Source organism: Notolabrus celidotus, chromosome 4 (genome assembly GCF_009762535.1).
Source record: "Notolabrus celidotus isolate fNotCel1 chromosome 4, fNotCel1.pri, whole genome shotgun sequence".
NCBI classification, from domain to species: Eukaryota; Metazoa; Chordata; class Actinopteri; order Labriformes; family Labridae; genus Notolabrus; species Notolabrus celidotus.
Window position 1 is genome coordinate 16,454,936 of NC_048275.1, and position 16,382 is coordinate 16,471,317.

At 39.6% G+C, this 16,382-nt stretch overlaps 1 protein-coding gene across 6 annotated transcripts in view; it reads left to right on the forward strand.

The window, feature by feature from the left end:
• The window catches only part of ubac2 (UBA domain containing 2), a 50,339-nt gene that overhangs the window by 16,618 nt on the left and 17,339 nt on the right, over window positions 1-16,382 (forward strand). The window contains exons 10-11 of one of the 6 annotated variants that reach the window (XR_004630925.1): window positions 118-613; window positions 1,037-1,148. The exons of 2 other annotated variants lie outside the window; for them this stretch is intronic. Coding sequence is in view for 2 of the 4 variants with exons in the window: in XM_034681113.1 (XP_034537004.1) it covers window positions 1,037-1,147 (111 nt within the window). In the remaining 2 variants the exon portion in view is untranslated. Of the gene's footprint in view, window positions 1-117; window positions 1,801-16,382 lie in introns of those variants that run through there. 3 more of the 6 variants (XM_034681113.1, XM_034681114.1, XM_034681116.1) reach the window with 3 other exon arrangements.

A 16,382-nucleotide genomic window follows, 5' to 3' on the forward strand; every position in this document is an offset into this window, starting at 1 on the left:
AACTTGATTTTCTCTTTCACCCACGCCTTGCTTTATGCAGGACAGCCTTATGTAATATTCCCAGCTGATGCTGCCTTTGCTGATGTCTCTTCACTGATTTTTTATTTTATCCCACAGGTTGCACGGTTGGTGGAAATGGGCTTTTCCAGGATTGATGCCCTGGAGGCACTCAGAGCTTCAAACAACGATATCAACATGGCAACCAACTTTCTCTTGCAACACTGAGACAGACAAGCTCAGTGAGAAAGCAGAGCCAAATGAGGAGAGAAAAAGGAGGAGAGCTGGAAGAGCAACAGAAGCAGAGAAGGCATTAAAAGCAAAACGGAGACAAAGAGAAAAGATGGGGAATGATGGAGGACAGGAGAGGAGACAAAACTATATTTGTACAGATAATCTGAAGGCGCTGCCACTGCTCCCTGGAGCGGTGTTGGGCTGACCCGACCTGCTCTAAGTGCAATATCAGGCCTATTAATGAAGACGTGTGAAGCACAAAACGGAAGAGATTTGCGTCATAGCTTTCAGACGGGCGTCATTGTGTGAAACAGGTGTCATCGCTTCAGGCAGAGGAGCGAGACTCTTTAATCCAAGAGTGAAAAACAGAGAAACCAAACAGGTCAGAGCTTTCTTGAGAACTCATAAGTGATAGAAGTGATGCTGAATTATACCAATCAGCTGCAGTCTCACAAAGCAAACTCATCCAACTCACTGCCGTTCTACTTCCAATATGGCGAATGTGTAACCAGCAGGTCAGAGATGATAAATTCATGGATAAAGACAAGAAAACATAAGGCTTTGAGATCTATATATCAGAAAACATGATGCTATATGATGCTTTTAAATTTTATAATGGAGTAAAAGATGGTCTAAGTGCTTGGGCAGATCTGGTAGTTGACGTTTTTTCGTGGAGACAAAAGCAGAGAGAACAGAAATGAAACACATGCCGAGCATACAAGAAGGTGCAGTCATCACGACTAAAGAATCTGAATAATACAACCTGCTGAATCATCTTTTAATTACTGTGATTTCTTTGTGTTAGTGTCGTTTCAGGGAAGTAACCGGGCTCAACCTCTTCCTGCTTGAGATGTTTTTAAAAGAGTGTTTAGCATTAATGGCGGCTAAAACAGGAGCCAAATTTCTTCAGAGCTGACCGGTTTGGCTTATTTTTAAGTGCGTTGCTGGTGACCGGCAGAACTGTTAAAGCAGGATAAGAAGTTGGAAGGGCTACCTCAGGGTCTGTGAGGAAAGTGAATCAAAGACTGAATCGTGTTGACGGACACAAAGTCACAGATGCACAGTAGCCCTTTCGAGGAGGCGATGTTTCACAACCCTCGTCTGCACCATCATTTTATGCTCTCACATGCATACGCACACACACTCCTCAAGGTTTATTTATTCAGAGTCTTTTTCTCTGCCAGCAACTGTGGCTGAATCATAGCAAGACTTCAAAAAAGACTGGAGATATTTATTATGCAATATCATAACAAGAGAAATGTATTGAGACTATGCACTGCATAGAATCGACTTTGTGTGTATAAATTGTGCAAACATTTTGTGCAAAAGAAGCAAAACTGCAGCCGCTGTGTGTTGATGTCAAAGACAGACGCTAGTTTTATATTTTGTGCAGAATAATATTGATAATATATGACCACTGAGATGAGTCTGTCATGTGTGTATATGTATTTTTTAGGGTGATATAATAGTCTATGGGTGTAATGAGGAAGTTGTTGCATGGACAACTTTCCAATGAACTGTAAAGAGTCATTTTGATCTGTGGAATAAATCACCTTGCTGGCTCAGTTATACGTGTCTCACAGTGGGTGCTAATTTTGACAAAGCTTTACTTTATTACCAAACTTTAATATACTTACAGACTTCTTATTTAGCCAATGGAATTGAAGTATGTAAAAGGATTGAATGGACGTACAACATATTTTCTGACTTAGACTTGACAGTTGCTCTGTCATACCTTAACTGGTCCTATTAAAATAAATAGTGTCTTTGCTCAGCTATCACAATCCCCACATCCTTTTTTTTAATATATTATAAAGCAGGGGTTCCCAAACTTTTAAGCCCACAACCCCCAAAATAAAGGTGCCAAAGACTTGTGACCCCCACTATCCCTCAAAGTGGTTTATTGTTCATTTAGCTTGTCTGCAGAAAATGACCCTACCTATATGAGCATGTGGCTGTGTTTCCTGTGCCGTTATGAATTAACCTTCTGCTACTGATGCTTTTGATAATTAACTGTTCACTAACGCTAAACTTAGGAGTCATCTGGCAAAACGTAAGGCAGAACACTCATTACATTTTCTATTTTCAAGGTTTCATTTCAAGGTTAGCTGCTATTTTTTTTACTATAATGGGTAAAATTTACTATTTTTAGATGACTTATGTCATTAAACTTTTTTTAATGCATTTTTTCAGTATTTCTTTGTCCACCACAAGTTAACAAATTATATATGAGTAATACAAAACCAACAAAGAGAAGAAAAAATAAAAAATAACTACAAAAATATTAATGATAAAGAAATAATAATAATTAACTGTACAAACAAAAAGGAAGATAAATACGGAGGTGCATAAGGGCCATTGCCAAAAATAAATTCTGACTTTTTTTTCTCAGAATAATAATAATAATTAAAAACAATTGGACCTTCATTTTTTTTCAGTGGCCCTAATCCTCTTCTGTAGATAAACATAAGAAAACAAGGTAAATAAAAAAATGTATAATTATAAATATGTTTAGATAACTTAAAAAAAAAATAGACAACCCCCATTTATGGCTCTTGACCCCCCCAGGGGTCCCGACCCACACTTTGGGAACCCACATTTAAAGCTGTTATAAAGTATATTATGTGTCAGTATTGGAAACTCTTAATACAAAGCAGTCGTTGATCCTGTCCTGTTTATGCTGAAGTGGTTTTCTGATGACAAAAACCTGCATGGGGTGATGGTGTGGCTCAGTTGGTGGAGCAAGTGACCCATGTACAAAGGCTGCAGTCCTCATTGCACTGGTCATAGCACCCAGGCCGGGTGGTATTTTCTCTCCCCTCAGCTCCTGTCTCTCTCAAGCTTTCCTATCAAATGATGACAGAAAGCCATAATAATAATAATAATAAGTGACAAAAATAGTAATAAAAACTATCAAACAAACAAAATAAATAATAATGATAATAATGTAGACTGGTGATTATAATAAAGATGTTAAAAATAATAATAATAATAACTGCAGTCTTTTGACTGTCAGAGGTATCAGTCATTGTTAATCTAGTCCATGAAAATATAAAAAAAAGTCACTGGTGGTCTGTGTGCTGTCACATCACTCTGTCTGACCCCAACATGGTGACAGTGGTAAAAAAAAAAACATTACAAATGACTTTCCAGAAAGAGTTTGTCTTTTCTCTGGTGATCTAGTTTACCTTTGCAGGTCATATAAAGGCATCAGTATTCCTTTTACTCTGTATCTTAACCACATTATGATAGCTTCAATGGGATAATGATGGATAGTACCTCCAGACAGTTGAAACTGTATTCTGGCATCGTTACAAGTTTACATAGATCACTACTACTTTTTGAACACATGATGGCACTCTTGCACCAAGACAAGAGACGTGATTATGTGCATCAAGAGAGAAGTGTGAAACCAATCACATACAGGAGCAACTTATGCAAAATGAAGATCATAAAAGTAAAGCTTTTAAAATCCCTTGTGTTCATTTGGAAACTTTTTTATATTGATGGTGAGATTGATACATTGCCAGTTTATCACATTTGTTTCAATAATAGTCTAATGGATGATATATTCAGTTGCAGTTTTTCTACAGGGTCTGCTTTTATTAGATTCTTATTCTTTTAAATTGTTTGAAAGTTCAACAAGTCTATAAGTTTATAGGAAGAAATAAGATATTTACACTCAGTAACAAATATACATCTTATTTTAAGCCCTCACTGTTCAAACATTTCAATTTATTTACAAGTCTAGCAACTCTCTAACAATCACCTATTAACCCAAAAGCAACCTCTATTCTAGCATATTCTTTGACTTCCTTCTCAGGGGTCTCTTGTCTCTAAGATCTGTCGGGCAGAAACCAGTGTTTATAAATCAGAAAAGTTTTGCTCATGTTTCAGTCTTTGGTCTGCTTTTTCTCACTGCTTGTCCACTGCCCTCGTAAGAGATGGTTCTATCGGCTTTTTGAGCTTTTAAACAGAATTTACAGAAAAATAGTTCACAGTAAAACTATTCCATTGTTTTATATCATTACTATAGAAGCCTACTGTAAAGACTTTTAAACTTTAGACTTTAGATTTTATTGTCCCCTTGGGGAAATTGTTTTCCACAGCACCTTTCTGCATCTCCACAGGCATAGACAAACACAAGCACATACACTGTTGGCTCAACAAACTGTCCACAAAGACATCAACACTCAGACAGAGTTGTATGATTCAGCGAGGCCTTTTGTTCAGACTCGCTATAACAGCAGGGATCAGGCTCTTGCCAAGGCGAGCCCTTCTGCACCTTAGCGCTCTGTACCTGCGTCCTGAGGGGAGTGGGATGAGGTGGGTGTTTAGTGGATGTGTGATGTCCTGTTCTATTGAGGTGGCAATACGTATGATGGCCCTGTTGTTTAAGTCTGTGAGGTTTGGTGTGGCCGATTATTTTAGAAGCTGTGGTGGTTAAGCATTTGAGTTTGGCCTTGTTTTTAACAGATAGCATGTTGTAGAAGCAGGTGGAGCCGTACAGGAGGATGGATTGAGTCATGCTTTGATATAGCAGCAGAAGGAGTCGGGGGGGCGACATAGAGTCTTTATTGGTAGGATGTCTTTATTGAACATTGCATGGTTAATAATCAAAAATAGTAAAAAGTCAAGCATTTAAAAGATGCTGATTGGTAAAGCTGAGGAATAATTAATGCATACATCCTTCTCAGTGTAAAGGAAACAATTCTTATAGAGGAAAGGTGCTCTTGTAACTTTAAAATTATGACAAATTCTGAAGAGGAAAAACTGTAACTGTTCTCTACCAGCTTTGATAAATACCTTAAAGCGGCTTAATCTCTCTGTTATTGTGAAAAAGAAATCACCCGTAATGTTGTGTTGTCTTTGCCCACTAGATGGAGACATGGAGTCAAATCTGTGGTTGTTGTTATTGCTAGTCAGCCCTCTACCACACCCACCAGCTCTGATTATTCCACTGAGCAGACAGCTCCAGCAGACAGTCTCGCTCCAGGGTAGCTGAATATCAATGTAGAGGGTTTTGTGCACATCCTCTAGTCAAAGAATTTCAAAAGTATATGGTTTGCCAACTATTCCATGACACACAAAGGGGTTGGCAAAATGACACTTTGAGCAGCCTATATTTTTCATCTCCCATATGCTGCACTTGAGATCTCCTCTGAACACCCACAGACGCACAGGAAACATGCTTTTTTACTAAAAGGTCTCCTGGGTTCACACTAACACAGTTCCATCCACCCTCAGCTGACGTCGGACCCAGTCAAGCGGGACAACTTTTAATGGCTGCTGAATTGAAAAGCAGCTTAAACCAGAGTGATTAATATCTGTGTGTCTCTTTGTGTTTCGGTGTTTAATTAAAGACACTGATTAAAGCAAAAAAATAAAAAAAAACTTCACAGACAACCAACCTCATTAGGGAGACTCTTTTGTGAAATGCCCGCTTAATGTGCAGCATTAATCACGCCTCGTTTTGGGGTTATGATTTTGATTTTTTGGAGCTTTGGGAGGACATTTTAGTCACTGTTATTGCAAAGTTAAGGTAAACTTTGTGTCTGGATGGGTTTATTGTTAATGAAAATGAGCAAACATTGCTTCTATAATTAAATTGCTGTGATGGAATGTTGTGTTTAAGCCGGGGTATCAGGAGCAGTAAAATAATGGTGATATATGTTCTCAGGTGTTTCTCCTTGTCTGGCAGAGAAGCCATTATCATTTACAGTATAGCCGACTGTAGCCTTGAAGCATCAGCAGTTGTGTTGGGCTATTTGTCATTTAAGGTAAGCCGTCTGTGGCTCTATTAACCAAGGACTGCTGCACTGTATATCATGACATACCTACTGTACTGTATGAAGAGAGATGTCTTTGTGTTGTGTCTGTGGAGCAGCTGAGATCCTTGGACTACTTTTATTTTGCACGCACAAGTTATTATCTTGTGCGCCCAAGATAACAACTAATGCACACAATTGAATGAATATAACTTGTGTGCAGAAGATAATGAGCTAGTGCATACAAGATAGCAAACTGTTTACATAAGATAATCTACTTTTATGCAGAACATAATGACATGTCTACATAGTGTAACTCTTGCACACAAGACAATTAACTTAACTCATAATTAACGTATGAGATGCTAACTTGTGCACATAAGCACTTCTGTATTTTTGAGAAACGTTTTCATTATTTTTTTTTAGGGCTACTTAGCTTTTTTGTTAATTATGAATTTCAGTGTTAAATTCAGGTCAAGAAATAAAGCTTAAACAAAATGGTTCAATATTTTAGGAGCTATGCTTCGAGGAGGATGACAAGATCTATCAATCTGTTAAATATGAAACTATTTGCAAGATGCCAGTTAGCTTAGTAAAGACTTCAAACAGGCGAACAGCCAGCTGGGCTTTTCAAACAGTAAATATATGGACTGTTAAATGGTAAATTTTAAGGGTGCATGGGGTTTTTGATGTTCTCCAACAGTGCCAGCAGGTTGTTTTCCTTATATTATATATAAGCTAACATTATCGAATGCCTCACTGTCGCTTCTTATTAACGTACAGACCAAGCGGCAACCTACTCAAACTATGAACCCCTCGCGGAAGTGTTATAAACGGCAATTCATCGAGAATCCGCTTGAGGCTGGCTGCAGAAACGCCGGAAACCACATAGACACCAATTCAAAAAAGACGATCTTTGCAGCATTAATAAACATGTTTACAGCCTGGTTCAAAAAATGGCTTGGCTCTACATAGCTAATTTCTCTATCGGCACACACTGTACAGGTGAATTTTTTCGAACTCAGAAGATATTAAGATTACAAGTTTTTGCCCAAATAAGGACATGACTGACTTGACTAGGAGGCTCAAACTCCACCTCTTTACGTCACACTCTGCCTGGTTGAGTTCTGCATATCCAATATGGAAGCCGCCGTCGAATGGCTTCAAAACAGCGCTCAGGAACAGATGGGTGACGTCACGGATACTACGGCCGTTATTTATACAGTCTATGGTACAGATCTGAGAGTAGTATTGATCCTCATTTCCCTCTGCTAGAGAGCTTTTCAACTCTTCAACTTGTCAAACTATTTCTTTAAAATAATGATCATAGTTTATCTGGACACATTTTTTCACATCCATATTATATGGTGAAACAGTATCAGCATTTTTATTTCTTGTTCCCTGGCATTTTAAGTTTAATACTCCCTCTCCTTACACGTCCATGTCTGGATCAAAGACTGTATAAAATATGGACGTAGTATCCGTGACGTCACCCATCTGTTTCTGAAGAGCTGTTTTGAGGCCAATCGTCGGCGTGATTGTGACGTAAAGAGGCGGGCTTTGAGCCTCCTAGCCAACAACTACAGTGTTCCCGCCTGTCAATCAAGTCAGCTGTGCCTCTCATTGGAAGACTCGTAATCTCAATATCTTCAAAATTGCTGCATTAGAAAAAAATTCACCGCCCTTATAGTGTGTGCCGGTCGAGAAATGAGCTATCCAGACTACACTCGTCTTTTGTACCAGGCTGTAAACATGTTTATTTCTGCTGTAAAGATTGGCTTTTTCGAATTGGTGTGTATGTGACTTCCGGTCCTTCCAGAGCCAGCCTTAAGCGGACTCTTGATGAACTGCAGTTTTTAGCACTTGGACTCATATTTTTAGACCGGGGGTCTGCCGCTTGCCTACAACCTGGAATGTAACAGTATTGAGAATTTGAGTATTTCACCTCGAGTGTGACATCAGAATAAAATGGCTGCTGTGAATCCTGTCAATAGAATCATTTTTCATCTCTTAAAATGTCCTCTTCTCACGTCAGTGTCCGTAAATATTCACACTAGTAATATGTCTCAGTGTGAGTGAACTACTTGCTGATGCTGAGCTGCTGGCCTGCATGTATCACTTCAAACAGCCAGAGGCCAGCACCGGCTCCATCGCCGTCTCCGCTATATTCCCTCGCCAGCTCTGTTGCCATGGTGAGTGCATGCCGTTTTTGTGTGGTTGCCATGGGGACCCCATATCACAGCCTTCCTCCTGCTCTCATCATGTTTCTGCATGATCATTCGTATGCCTCCTGTACACTTACAGGCTTCAAAAAAATAGAAAACGTTAGCAGCACAGGGGCGCGCCCTCGGGGACTGCCTTTTGTAGAAACACGCTGAGGTATTTTTGACGTGCATTCAAAGGATGGAAAAAAATACCAAAACATTATAATGGCTTCCTCACAGTGACAGTGCACGTCTGACTGAAAACATTGAATGTATGAGAACTATTCAGAACAATGTCATCTCTTCATCTTCCGCACATGTGAGCGCATAGCTATGAAAGGAAAGAATGCCAAACGCCTCCCACTGTTATGGTAATAATATTCCAGCTAGTGCGCTTCAAGATAATGACATCATTTGTTTGCTTGATTCCTTCTAACAATCACAGTCTGTCTATGCCTTGCACACTCACAGGAAACTGTGTTTTTGGCTGCTTACATGTGTCTGCTTGTGCGTGCACGGTGCACCACTCAGGCTAATGGTTGTATCTAATTCCCAGGCTGGAAAGCAAGCGGCACAAGCCATTGATGTTAGTCATTTTCAGAGAAACCTCCTCGTTAATAGGCCACAAAAATGCACCTGCCTTCAGGCCATTCAGAGGTTTGGCATTTCACCTCCATTGTGTGCTGGTTCCTGTGGTCTGTTAAGTCTGTGCTTGCTTCAGTAACGTCAAAAAGGAGAGCAATCTTCTTTAATCATTAGGGCTTGTTTGGGTTCACTTTAGGCTTTGTGTATTTGTCCAACCTGTTTTTCATCTTTAAGCAACGATGGCAGCTTGTGGATGGAAGTTTTGTTTTTTTCCTATTGTCTGTTGACATCTTTCATTAGATCTGCGTCTGGACCTGCCTGAGCCCAACTATAAGAGAAAACACAATCCCACAAGAATCACAGCTGGAAAAAAGCCATGTACACCCCAACTGCTCCAAAAATAAAGCTCTCCAGTTCTCAGTGTCAGGTGTGAGGTGAGGTAAGCAGCCATCACTCTTGGCCATCAACTATCTCCAAACCGAAGCACACGCACGTCCTTGTGACTACAAATTATAGATGCTTTGGGAGTAGTTATCCTTCCACTCAAACAGCATTCTGAGGTGGGGTTAAAGCTGTTATTGTACCCTCTGTTTGTTCTGCAGTGACCACAGGAGATTTGTCTGTGGCAAGGCACCATTATTCGGATAGATTTAAAGCTCCTCTAAGGAACTTTCAGTTGAACTTTGGTGACCCCTGTGGATAAAGCAGAACGATTAATCTCTGTGCTGATCCTGTCCTGTCTATGTGTAAGTAGTGGGATCTGAGAGAAAATCCATCCTTTATTTTACATGTTTCACATGCAACTCACATTGAATCTTTGGTGTGGAAACATTTTAAAAGGGCTGTTTTGAAAGTGTGCTGTTAATAGGGGTGGGAATCGAAAACCGGATCTGACTTAGAACTGGTTCCAATTGATCAATTCCATTGGAATTGTACACCTCAAATGTTGTTGATTCTTCTTAACGATTCATTTCCCAGCATAATGTCACGTTGCATGACGTCACACTCTGCGACGCAGAACTCCTAGGTGCAAATACCTCAAATATGCTGAAGCATTTGTCGACTCGGCCTCGAAGCTTGGGGTTCGCATTGGGCCGAAGTGGAGAAGGGTTCCATGTGAAAATGTTCACATCGGGGAGGCGAACCCCCGCCTACCTCTCGCCTTTTGGAGTCAGGACGCATTCCCTCAAGCTTGAGGGGCCACGTCCGGACTCACTCGGCTGAAAATGAGGAACCGAGAGCGGGTAAAATACCTCCGAGATGACTGCCGGAGATAAAGCATTTTTCCTCTCCAAATTCAAAGTATTTTCCTCCAGGCTCGAAGGGCCAAGTCCGGACTCAAGCGGCGGAGAATGAGATCAATCTATTGTTCAGTATGTTCAAGCTGAATATGTTCATGTTCAGTCTTGTGCAGACATAATTTTGGACAAAATAAAATGGTTCCTTTTGGTTTCGAAGACTGTGTAGAACTTTTTTCCCCTCTAAAAAATACTCAGGAATCGTTAGGAGAAGATAAGGATAAGGAATTGGATTGATAAGCAGAATCGACAATGGCATTGACATTGATTAAATCTTATCTATTCCCACCCCTAGCTGTTAACCACCTCGCCTGACACCTACCCACTGCAGCTGTTAGAGTTTGAAATAACTATACAGAAATGTTGATTTTCTCTCTGATGGTTTTATTTGTTTTTGGAGGTCATATAGGGGCACCAGTATTAATTTCACTGTTTCTGTTCCTCATAGGAGGTTAAAAGAAAGCTAAACAAAATGATAAATGCTTTGTTTGATGTTAGCCTGAACTTTCACTCTGTACCCAGCATTCCTTCTCACACAAATTAAACCTCGACCCCACCAGAGACCCTGAACATGAATGTCCAGAAAGTTAACAGGAGTAGAAGGAACTTTTCTTTGCTCTCTTCTTCCTCCATTAACCACACTTCACTCTTGTCTTGCCCCTGTGCAGCACTGAGTACACTCTGAAGAATCTCTCTGCCCTCTAACCTTTAATGAGGTTCACTTCCTCTGTAATTGTACACACACACGGTATGGCATGAACGCATGCTACGTAAGCTGGTACATTTATTTTTATGCATCCGTGCTCCGTGCACTGTATGAAAGCTTTGGTGTGTGTGTGTGTTTGTGTGTGTGTGGTATGAACACAGAGCCCCCATTCAGACTTCTAGTTAAGGTGGAAGTGTTAAGCCGATGAAAGCTTTCTCTTCCGCTGCTCCTCTCATTGAACTTCACGCACGTACGCACACGTTCCAGCAGATCCATTACATCCGGTCTAAAACCAACTTCACTAAACAGTTATGACATTGTCCTGACTGGTGAAGAGTCCAGCTGTTAGGGCATCCATCATGCAGGCTTGGAGCTGATTCTAGTTGTCTTTCTGCACCAGTGACACAACACGCAGCAGAAAGACTTTGCCTTGACTCAACAACCATGAGAGAGGCATCTTCAGCAGACCTCTTTCTTTTGACACTCTCCTTTGCTCTCTGCATGGTCATGGCCTTACCCTACCTGTTTTCATGCAGCATCAGACTTCAGGTAGTGCTAATTGGGTGTCCTGTTTTCAGTTCATGGGCTCGCCATCCTATTCAAGTTATCAGTGTGCAGGTCTGTATTTGGGTTTCGCAAAGTGACATAAATCTTTACAAATAAAGGGACAAATTATTGAAAGTGCTCTTTACTTTTGAAAGGAATGGAAAGCTAAGGAGTAAGACGTTATAGTTACATGCTATAAGATGGAATCAGTTGTAAATATAGCCAAACTGATTCAAAATTGTATCCACACATAACTGGACTTGATTAAAGTTCTTCAAGACGTTTCACCTCTTTAATATCCTTCTTGAATATTTTAAGTTACCCTCTGTTTACATTCAGAATCATTCAACTAAACATGCAATATTATACCCAATCAAAAATAACAGACATGCACTTGTGAGGCAACCAACTTCCAGCATATTGAAATAGTGCTGTGCAAAACATGCCGAAAATAGCTGCTGATTGACGCCCCTAGTCTGCTACTGCTATTCCTACAGTGATGCTATAAGCATGGCTTGAAAACACTACATTTGACTGAGATCATAAAATCGTTTGGAGCTCATTTGATAGCATGTTGAAAAAGAAAAATGCAGGGATCCTTTTGGTAAAGCCATGTAGTAGTGTTGTAGTACTCAAGACCTCGAGACTGGTCTCGAGGCCGCTTATTACAGGTCTGGGTCTCATCTCGGAATCGAAAGCATTTTTACTCGGTCTTGTCTCGGTCTCGGACTGGGCGGACTCCGTATTTTACATCAAGACCGGTCGAGACCACCACTGATGCACTCTGTGTCCCTGTCATTACTGTGATAAGAGAAAAAATGAAACTTAAGGAGTCAAAGGAAAGGCAACAAAGAAAATACCAAACCTTGTTTGTTGCTGCCAATAGTATTCAAAGCAAGCTTAAATAAAATAAACAGAAGTATTCTATTTTGTTAACTCTCATCATGATGATTTTTCATCGATATATATGGCTTTGGTCTTGTCTCTGTCTTGCCCTGCCTTGGTCTCGGTCTTGACTCGGTCTCGATCCCTAAATGTCTTGGTCTTGGTGCACTCTGGTCTCGGACATGTCTTGGTCTTGGTTAATGTGGTCTTGACTACAACACTACCATGTATTGTGCCTATAAGAGATCAGTCATCCCAGTAAAACCAACAAAACCATTTTCACTGGATGCATTTTGTGATGATGTCATTTGTTTGAGTGATGAGATACAGCCTGAAAATTAAAAAAAAGGACATAAACAGAGAAATTAAACATATTTTATGTAGATTTGGATGTATAAATGTTAAAGTGTAAGCTTAATAAAGTTGAAATACTGTATATTCACAGAAAGATGTTTACAACTGTATTTTGTGAATACTGTTTTCTACATTGATGACGGCACAAATCTTAATTGCAGACATTTTTATGAGAATATACTGGGTTCTTTTTCACGTCTATATCATGCGTGAATGCTTGGACACTTTGATCACCGTGGTGTTGAAAGCTAACAGAAGAGCTCACAGTGTTCTTTTGGACATGTTTAAACACAAAGAGACCCCCGCCCCCCCTCCCCTTCCCTTTTTAGTCAGTGCTGATTCACAACGGTCTGGAACCAGCCAGCACTGGAAGCTTGTCTCCATGGAGACAAGGGTGGGAAGGAGAGTGATGATGTTGCTGGCAGAACAGCAGTCCCGACTCATCCATGTGTTTCAGTGTGTGTTTGTGTGGGTATACAGGAGACAAACACGGAGGGAGATGATATTTTCTTCCTCCAAAGGTAATTTGGTTGTCTAACACTGTATGCAATACGGCTTTAATCTAGTCAGAGGGAAACGACATGATCTGTCAGAATCAGAGGCAAAAACAAGAGCATCTTGTATTGATAAGTAACGCAGCACTCAGCATTGATTGACGGTACAGGTTGTGACAAGCAGAGAGTGCAACTGATTTGTTTGGTCACGCATATTCTCACCGACTCATAGCAACACAGGAAAACAAAGCAACATCTACCTCAGAAGCTGAAATATCAAATTAAGGCTTGGTCCTATCTTTGCCTAGCTTCGGATTCTAAAGGGCAACAGATCCGGTTAGACGGTTCATATTTGTGTTTGTCTCCACTACATAAATACATAAATAAGTCATATGAATTTCAGGAGGCAGGTAGAATACAGATTGTTTTGCACTTTTGTATAATTCAAAGTAAGTCTGCCATAGGGTTGGAGTGAAATTTTTAAGCAATTCTTATAAATGTCAAGTAGCTTTGTGTTTGCCATTACACACGGAGAAGAAGTGGTTGATTATGATGGTGCTGTGGTAAAATGCAGGTGTACACCTTTTGTATCCACCACTGAAAACCTCTTTGTTGTGTTGAGCCGCTGTGACCCACCTTGCTAAAATTAATCTGAAAGCTCTGGATGCTGTGTTGATGAGAGGTGTTAATGGTAATTTTAGAGGGGGTGGATGTGGAAAGGGACAGGAGCATTGGTTTAGTCATTGTTTTAGGATGAGGTGTGCATTTATGAAACTTAATTAAATGGCGCTCATTTGGAGAAGATGGAGATTTGGTGAAGTTAATGCCACAACATGTCATCTTTGTGATAGTGCTGTTTTGTTTATGTTTGAATGCTTAAAAATGTGTCATCGGAATAAAAGACAAGGCAAAAGCTAACAGGTTTTTAAGTAAGGGATAGCCAAATAGAATCACAAGAGGCTGAGACAAGACATGACGGAACCCAGCTATCAACTAAATATACAAACAAGTTGACACTATTGATCTAAAATGATTTATAAATGAGCTTTATGAATAGTCCCTGAGTTTAGATGTTTGGTTTTGCTTCCATGGTAACAGTATTCTCATGAGCCAATTTACTTGACAAATTCCCAAAGTTAACCTTTCATTCACAGTAAAGTCTTATCATCAACATTATCCTGCTTTATTGTTATAAATCGTGTAACACATAGGATTTTCATTCACGGTAATGTCTAAACATTTGTGTTTTTCTGTTGGCTTTTTTAACAGGTGCAGAAAATAACAGCAGCACCTGTTGAATATCCTCCTCCCTTTTCAAAGTTGTCATTTTCTTCTCAGTCAGCAAGTTCCAAGACTGCCAAATACCGTGCAGCAGTTTGTCGTTGCTTCTTGTCTGTTGTCTTCAGTTTAGTCAACATTGCTTTGTCAGTCATCACCCAACAATCTTAACATTTTACCAAGCGGCAACCTCCGGTCTAAAAATATGAGTCCAATGCGGAAGTGTTAAAAACTGCAGTTCATGGAGGAGCCGCTTGAGGCTGGCTCCAGAAGTACCGGAAACCACATACACACCAATTCAAAAACGCCGATCTTTACAGCAGAAATAAACATGTTTACAGCCTGGTACAAAAGACGGGTGTAGTCTGGATAGCTAATTTCTCGATCGGCACACACTGTGCGGGGGGTGAATTTTTTTCTAACACAGCAATTCCGAAGATATTGAGATTATGAGTCTTCCAATGAGATGCACAGCTGACTTGATTGACAGGCGGGAACACTGTAGCTGTTGGCTAGGAGACTCAGAGCCCCTCTCTTTATTTCACAATCGCTTGACAGCAGCAATATGGCTGTGGCCGATGATTGACCTCAAAACAGCGCTTCAGAAACAGATGGATGACGTCACGGATACTACGTCCATATTTTATACAGTCTATGCTTTATACCCTCCAGGTAAATAGTAACATTTTTGTCAGATTGTCAACAGCAGGAGGTGAAATCATCAACAGCATAATACTGTAGATGTGCCGTAACTCCTTCCTGTGGAGTGATGTGTGATCAGGTTGTCCCTTACAATACCTTAGCTATTCAGAATGAGTACTCTTTATCGAGGGGTTTTGACAAATCAGAATGAACTACTTAATGATGATAAACCAAGATCTTTAAGAAGACCATTGTATCAACTCCACACCAGCAAGAATGCCAATTAAGTGGGCTTTAATTTCTCCTGTTCATATTTACAGTAAGTGGAACACTTAAGTTTTTTGGCCAATAATAATTTTGTCACGATTTGTAGGAGAATGTATTTGACATCATAGTCAGTGTTTAGGCCATTGAAATCCTACTTTCTTTTTTTGTGAAACTTATTTAAAAAAATTTGAAACAGAAAAATACATTTTTGCCCTTATTTTCTCTAATACTACTTCAAACTTGTCAAACTTAAACGACTCCGGAGACAGTTTTATAATTGATATAAAAAGAAAGGTTTAGAAGACAAATTTTTTTTTATTTTTATCCAATAATTAATTTACGGGACAACTTAAAAATGTGCTTGCTTGACAAGGCCAGTTAGTTAAAAAGACTGAGGGTAACTATAATGACAGAGCATAACAGGCTGCTTCAATAACATAGCATAGCTTGTTATGTTAGCTTAAATTATTAGCTTTCTTGCTAACTGCAGTGACCCTGTTTCTCCATATTATCGATTTGTCATTGTGTTTTTAAGTCCCTTAATTCGCAGGGGGCTTGAGAAGAGTGCAGGGAAGTAAAGTAATTGGAGTTTGCTGCTGCGAAGTGACAAAAAAACGTTTTGCGTGGCTGGATAAGCTGTTTTTTTAAACTCTTACAACAAAGAGCATGGACTGGACAAAAAGGTGGGAGCGAGTTTCTGGTCATTTGGAGTAACGTTCATTTAATTTTTGCAACTGTAAATGTGCTAATAATTTCTGCAAAGTTGTTGTAAATAATTTATGAAATCTTGAAATATAGCAATGGGGGTGTTTATACCTAACACAATACAAAATTGAGTACTACTATTAAGATATTTTACACATTGTATTTTTCATATAAATATTTTCACTTCAAGAATGATGATGATGAATGATGAACCCAGGTGAGATTAATTAGTGAAACACACCTGTGCAAAATATGTACAAAAGGTATTTCATTTAAAAATGAAATACATACAGAAACAAGATATTAAAGGGAAATTTTTTAAGATATTCATTGAAAAAAAAAAAGTCTTTTTTTCCCCCCCTCATAAGTAGTGTTACTGGAACTCCTACTGGCAAACTACAGCTTGTCACCTTTTAATT